This window comes from Urtica dioica, chromosome 12 (genome assembly GCF_054948205.1).
Source record: "Urtica dioica subsp. dioica isolate 48M chromosome 12, U.dioica_male_clone48M_v1_H2, whole genome shotgun sequence".
Taxonomy (NCBI): Eukaryota; Viridiplantae; Streptophyta; class Magnoliopsida; order Rosales; family Urticaceae; genus Urtica; species Urtica dioica.
This window is the reverse complement of record NC_142767.1, coordinates 19679442-19686779: the sequence shown is the minus strand read 5'-3', so window position 1 is coordinate 19686779 and position 7338 is coordinate 19679442. Positions and strand designations below refer to the sequence as shown.

At 35.4% G+C, this 7338-nt stretch overlaps 1 protein-coding gene across 1 annotated transcript; it reads left to right on the top strand.

Annotated features, from left to right (window-relative positions):
- The first annotated feature begins 459 nt into the window (after positions 1-459).
- LOC149380037 (uncharacterized) lies at positions 460-3558 on the top strand. The gene is made up of 4 exons (XM_089602270.1): positions 460-805; positions 908-1002; positions 1102-2181; positions 2623-3558. Exons 1-4 carry the CDS (start codon positions 583-585, stop codon positions 3331-3333), a joined length of 2109 nt encoding a protein of 702 aa, XP_089458396.1. The 5' UTR covers positions 460-582; the 3' UTR covers positions 3334-3558.
- The last annotated feature ends 3780 nt before the right edge of the window (positions 3559-7338 follow it).

Below are 7338 nucleotides of genomic sequence, written 5' to 3'. Positions count from 1 at the left end.
TAATAAAAGCATCTAGGGTTATGGCGTGAGTGAGGAACAGCATTGTAAATTGAGCTAGCTAAGAGATAAAATTAGAGAGCAGAGTATTATTGGTATTTATTACAACTGTGTCAAGAAGTGCGTGTTCATGTCGTCAGCTAAAATCATTATCTTAATTATATAATATTTTCTTAAAAAAGAAACCATTTCAATTCCCAATGAGAGAAAAATAAAGAAGAGGATGAAAGGAAAGGGCAGAGTTGGTTCTGGTTTCTGATCTAGTAAAACTTCGGAGTAAGTTAAATTTAGAGTGATTGTAAAACTGTAAAAAAAAAATAAAAAAAAATAATTAATAATGATAGACGTGTATAAGGAGTGAATATAACTGAAAGGAGTTGTACTTAATTTCCAAACAACCCCAAAAAGAAAAATATACTTGTTATATATTAATTAGGCGGTCCACTTTTCTCAGTTATTCAGGCTTAATCTCATATCCGTTTTTCTCATGCTTTTAAAACTACTCTCGTAATCAAAACTTTTACACTCACTCAAACATTTGGCTTCTTCTTCTTCTTCTTCTTCTTCTCTCTTGCCGTTTTCGTGATGGGAAAAGAGTGGTATTGGAGATCCTCAAAGAGATCGTCAAGAGTATTAGTGGACAATAATCACAATAGTGCCACTGCTGGTTGTATGTGCGCTGTTTTTCAGCTCTTCGATTTTCAACACTTTCAGTCCGATTCAACTAATAATCATCCCACTAAAAAGCCTCCTCTCAAGTCCATTACCAATACTTTCGAGCTCCCGGAAGAACCCAGTATTCCAAAAGGTACTATCATAATAAACATATTATTACTATTATTATTATTTCATTCTCTCTCTCTCTCTCTCTCATTTCAAATTATCATATTTTTTCACAATAATATTTCAGGTGCTGAGGCTCCAAGGAATAGCCTAGAAGAGGAAATCACTTCCTTGTCATCCATCATCGAAGATGAAGATGTAGAAAACTTTAACAATATCCAAGTAAGTACCCAAAAAAAAAAAAAAAAAAAAACCGTTATCAATTATTATAATAAAACCCCTCGCCAATTTTCCTTAATTAACCACGTAATAAACTCGCAGATGGGAATCAATCAAATCAAAACAAGATGCGCCAACAAAACGTCGGTATCGGAGACGAACTCCGTCGACTCTCCGGGGACGAAGACGCCGAGCCTCGTGGCGAGGCTGATGGGGCTCGACCTTCTTCCGGAGAATAACAGTCCCTCGAACTCAAACTCACCAAATACCCATAATAACCCCAGAAACACAGTAATCCAGAACAAAGCGAAACACCTCTTAGACCACAAAAAGAACTCGTCCTCATCTTCAGGGACTCGTTCGTTACCGGAGACCCCGAGAATCTCGCTGGCGAGAAGATCCGACGTGGACATCCACCACCACCGCCTCTCTCTCCAGATCAGCAAAGAAAACAGCAGCTCCGTCGACGATCTCGATCTCTCTCGTCTCTCGTCTCTCCGGAGACCCAAGAACCATCATCGTCACCATAATCAAGAACAGTACTGCTACGACAGTAGTACAAGTAGCAGCGGAAACAGCGCTCGAAGCCCCGGGTATTACGCGAGGCAGATCGTGAAGCAAGTCAAAGAAACCGTCACGACCAGGAAATCCACCGCATTGGCTGACGTCACCAACACGCTCTTCAGAGAGCACGATAAGCCAAAGACCAAGCCATCTTCGGCGATGGTGTCCGCTTCGTCGTCGTTTTCTTGCTCTCCCAGGCTGAAAGTCAAACCTTCTGTCAGTGAAGACCAGAAGTTTCAAGTTTCGAAGCCGACTCTACTTTCGTCGTCGCTGGTGGCTTTTCCTTCTCCGGCGAGGCAAGAGCAGCAAGAGAAAGGGAGGAGGAATAAATCCGCCGGTGATCACAGTCGGAGAACGAGGGCGAAGAGAATAATGGAGGAAGAGACTTTTGTGTTTGGTCGTCCGACCAAGAAGACGGAGCAGAGTAAGAGCTATAAGAGAGCTAACATAAATATTCCTGACAAGGTCAAATCAAAGATGACGAAACCGCCTTTTTCGTCAAAGTCCAACAATCTACTCAACATAAACGTTGTTCCGAGTCTCCTTGCCGTTAAGAAAACCACCACCAACGGTAATATAATCGTCCACGGCCACCACCTTAAACCTCAAAAAGCACAGGTCGGTGTTTTTAATTTCATTGTTTAAACATTGTTTTGCACCATGAATTATGTTTTTTTTTATATTTTACTTCCCAGTATTATGATTGTTAGTGACATGAAATCTGATCGATGAACATGGAAAGAGAATAGAGTGGGACCCAATAATTCCAAATGTGATGTTTTTATTTCTTTTAAGACGATAATGATAAGATACTCGAGATTATTAATGTAATGATCTATTTACTTAATAATTTAGTGCTGCAACTACTAGTATTTTAAGAAATGTTCCAGAAAAATAATACTAATGTAACAGTGTATTTTATAAGACTAACGACTAACTATGTTTAATGTTTAATTTATTTATTATAAATAAAATCCTATCATGCTGTTTGTACGTATCAATTAGATTATAATATATTTTGTAACATTGTGTTTTTTCGTGTTGCGAAAATTAAAGCAGGCAGGTGCAGATGACGCTCAAGAATCGAAGCGCATAAAAGTGCCGACGTCATCACGCTCTTCAATCCACGTGTCCGGTTCGCGAGACACGTCATCATCGCCACCATCGCCGAAAAACGACACCGTCGCGCTCCGCCAGTACATCACAAAAATCCTGGGCCGCACGGGAGTGTCCAGCGCTTCCCACGTGTCGCTCTCTAACTGGTTCTCTCCTTCTCACCCACTGGACCCCTCGGTTTTTCACCGCCTGGAGTTACACTTCTCCGACAGCAATATTTACCGCAGTAACTCTCGCCGCTCTCACGCCTCGTTAATATTAAGCCCTCGCTGCAACAGAAAGCTGACTTTTGACGTGGTTGACGAGCTTCTGGCGGAGATTCTTAGGCCTTGCATGAATCTGAAGCCATGGACGTCCCTCGCGAATCTGCCACGTGGCAGTAAGGCCACGCAAGGGCAAGACTTGATCGAGATCTTGTGTTCGAGAGTCCAAGGGTTTCCATGCAAAGACTGTCAAGTTCTCGAGGACATCGACGCGTTGATCGATCGCGATCTGAGTGAACGCAACGCAATAATCATCAAGAGTGGGAAAGGAAATAATAATGTTTCGTTCGAGGACGAAGGAGAGGCTTTAGTGACGGAGATAGAGAAGGATTTGGTTGACACGCTTGTACATGAAACGGCTCTCATTTTGATTGCTAATTCAACTTTTTAATTACAAATATGTTACGTATGTACAAGCTAGTTTTTTTTTTTTTTTCAGTTATTAGGTTGTGTGGATATACATTATAAATTAGTCATATAGTCATTATTATTATAAGAATTAATTAATAAGCAACGTCTCTATCTTTTTTTTGTCTTTTTTCGTGTCAATGCTCATGTGAGTGTTTTTTTCTATTTGACTGTTTGACTCTTGGGAGATATGACATGAGAGAGAGGATGACTCACAATTTTTCTTCTATTTTCACATGATGATGAGATAGTAGTCAAATATCATTTCTTCACGTGATGAGATGCTTATATATAATAAGAAAGCTATCATTTTAAGGTGGGACCCAATTGAAGTGAATTGGAACTTTTAAATATGGTTTTTATTTATTTAATTATTTATGATGCTATGGACTTAATTTTTGAAGAGCGTTGCCACGAAGGGCTTGACCCCCCGCCCCTCGCGCCCCTTTTCTTTTTTCAAAAGACAAACACTTGCCAGAAAGGAATCATCTCTCTCTCTCTCTCTCTCTCTCTCCTCGTATATTATTTGAGTTTTGTTTGTTAAGTCATGTTTTGGTGCGCTCGTCTCATCTGTTTATTTTTCCCTTTATTATCTCTTTTTTTACTTTTAGCTTTAATATAACTTTAAGGTTATGAATTATGATAAGTAGGTAATGCATGATCTGAAATTTGAATCGATCGTCTAACACGTGCCATAGCGACTTGTTAAATGTGACTCTGGTAATTAATTAATACCGTACATTGATTACATGACAATTACGAATATAATGAAATTATGAATATTTTGCAACCCACTATGTTTTTTTTTAATTATTAATCTTTATTAAGAAGATTTTGAAATGATTAGAAGATTACTAGAGGATAAGTTAACGGCTCTTTTGAAAATTATTAATTTACTCTGATAATTGATTGGATAAATGATATTCTAGCACACTGTTATCAAGAATAACCACTAATGGTTTTTTTTTTTTTTTTTTTTTTTATGTGTGTGTAAAAGGGTATATGCTGGGAGAATCATGTAAGTGTGATTTGGTCTTAATTATATGGAAGTTTGAGCTTGTAACAAGAAATAATAAAGTAACAAGCAACAAACTGAAAAGATTATTTTGTGCATACCCAAGAAATGGCACGTTCGTATTGATAAAGTTATAGCCTAAAGTTGAATAATTACATTGGGATAATGCAATATACTATGTATTTCCAAGGACATCATATTGATCATTCCTTATACGTAGATAATTTAGTCCATACAATAAATCATTGAATTTTGAACTTCTAATCATTCTTTGTCCTTTTATATTTGAGAGGTTACTATTATGGAAAGCTGTACAACTGTAATTATTCAGGATAAGTTTGGGATGGCAAAGACCATGCGCCTAAAAATATGAATAAGTTTTGAAGATATATATTCACACATGTTCTACACTGAAAAAGATCTAGTAGCAAAATAATGATGCATTGAATAAGATAGCAGACGATATGGTATCATTTATTAATGTCTTTTCAGTTTGGCCTATGCTATGCATAAAGGAAAATTAAATGAAAGTTAATATATTTGGCATATATACTGCCATGTTGTTCCCGTATATACGTCTATAAATATTATGTGAGAGACAATGAGTGAGAGAGAGAGAGAGAGAGAGAGAGAGAGAGAGAGAGAGAGAGAGAGAGAGAGAGAGAGAGAGAGGGAGTTCAAATTTGTATGAAGGGACATAGAGGTAAAAATGATAATATGCAAAAGTTAAGTGGCACAGCTAGCAAAGATTCCAAGCTTTATCAACTTTATTTTGCAATGAAAAAAAAGTGAAAAAAAACTAAATGACACAAGCCTTTATAAAATGTCTGAGAGCCCATATGTAGAAATATTAATCCCAAAAGATTAAGGCCAGATCAGGTGACGTGTGACCTATTGCAGGCAAAATTCTGAAATTTCTGCTAGAACCACATACATACACTACTGCCAGGATAATAATTCACATTTAATTTCAGCCAATATATTTTTCTAGATTTAACGTATTAACTATGTAGTATAAATGTATAATCAATGTATAACGTTGATGATAAAATATAAACCACATGTACGATTGCAGGGTATTGTGTACGTATAATTCAAATTAGCTCATGAGCGGGAAATTCAAATACTATATATTAGCTACGAAAGGTTTTGCATGTGATATGACGTTGTGGGGCTTGATTTTTTTATTTTATGGATAATAATGGGAAATTATTGATTACTAAAACGTCTCAATTAATTATTCAGAAAATCATAATAATGTATAGAAGTAAGAGAGTTGACTCATAATTGTGGGGACTGCAATTAATGGCAATAGACCGTTCGTAGTAAAGTTAGACTTTCATATTATGGACCAGGACTTCTATTAGTTACCCATTAGGCTATTACGGTGTGTGTGTGACTGTGACTGTGATTTAATGTTTGTTTGTATATATGAATTTTTGTACCTTCTAGATCACAACACTTGATGACAATGATACACCTCCACATATATATATATAAAATTATATATATATATATATATTAGTATATGTGTAATATATATATATATATATATATATATATATACACACACACATACATTATACATACATAGCTATAATAATATTGATGGTTGTGTAGTTGAGTTAGGTTAGTTTCTGCATGCAGAGGGATATCAGATCTCATAATTGTTGCAACCAGATTTCGTACATGTTAAATGAAGAGTACATGTTATACTTATAAATTATAATATAATGCGCGCGCACACATATTTAATTTCTGTGCAACTTTTTTTTTTTTTTTTTTTGTTGAAATAAGAAATATCTACATATTTTTTTTTGTCATATATGTAACACAAGATCTAAATAACCGTGGTAACAATGTAAACGCTTTATCCGTGGTTAATGGCGAATGACATTAAAAAACCCATGCCTTCTATTCGTCAATATATGATACACGTACGTCTACAATTTGTCCAATGGTAGACCCTTTGAGTTTGGCCCTTATTACTTTTCGTTTTTGGTCATGCAAATTATGAATTTTAAGTTCTATATTTAACATAATATATATATATATATATATATATATATATATATATATATATATAAAGTTGATCTAATCTCGGAATAAGCTACAAGTCATGTCATTAGAGCCGTTTGATACAAGAAACTAGCCAAAACCTTATTTAGACCGTTGGATGATCGGGGTAGCTTAGGTGACAGGTAACTTCTGCAAACGGGCATATAATTTCTATGGGCTATAGATTAAGGTCCTCAGGGGTTTAGAGGGTACGTGAGACATTTCTAATTAGAACATTAGAAAGCAAAGGATCAAAATACTTGAGATAAAATCCGAAAGGTTTGGGTCAAGGGTATGAGGTGTTTTGTAATTTCTTTCTTGTATTTTTCAATGTTGTTCCCTGTGTGTGTGGATCGTTCCTTAGAACTCAAGAAAACCAATTCTTTGGTTTGAATTTGCGAGTTCTTTTACTATATATATATATATATATATATATATATATATATATATATATATATATATATATCTAAAGAGTTTTCATATATTTATGTATATGCAAACTGTATTTATTTTAATTATTTAAAAAAAATATATTCATTGGAAAACAGTTTCTCCGTCATTACACATTTTCAATATCTTGTCGATTTATCCGTCGTTATGTCCATACGGTAAATGATTTCTACATGAATAAAAAGTGTGGCATATATCCATCAGCAGCCGTATTTAAATTTTGAAATGCATGTATCTGAAAATTCTTACATGAATATGAGGACTGATTGTTCGTGTTTGTGAGCATCACTATATGTTGCTGCTTGGCCAACATTATGTCTGAATTGATTCCATCATGTCTATTTAAGTTATTGTCTTTCCAGTTTTGCAAGTACCTCTATTTTAACTAGTAGTAGGTGAACGCATTAAATTTGAAAACAAAATTATGCATTTGGTAAACGTTTATCAGAAATATAGGAAGAGATG

What these genes read in the sequence shown, in the direction of transcription:
- LOC149380037 (XM_089602270.1), top strand. Translation starts at nt 583, where the DNA reads ATGGGAAAAGAGTGGTATTGGAGATCCTCAAAGAGATCGTCAAGAGTA. An exon ending in AGAACCCAGTATTCCAAAAG is followed by an intron (nt 806 to 907) that starts GTACTATCATAA and finishes ATAATATTTCAG; the next exon opens with GTGCTGAGGCTCCAAGGAAT. An exon ending in AAAACTTTAACAATATCCAA is followed by an intron (nt 1,003 to 1,101) that starts GTAAGTACCCAA and finishes ATAAACTCGCAG; the next exon opens with ATGGGAATCAATCAAATCAA.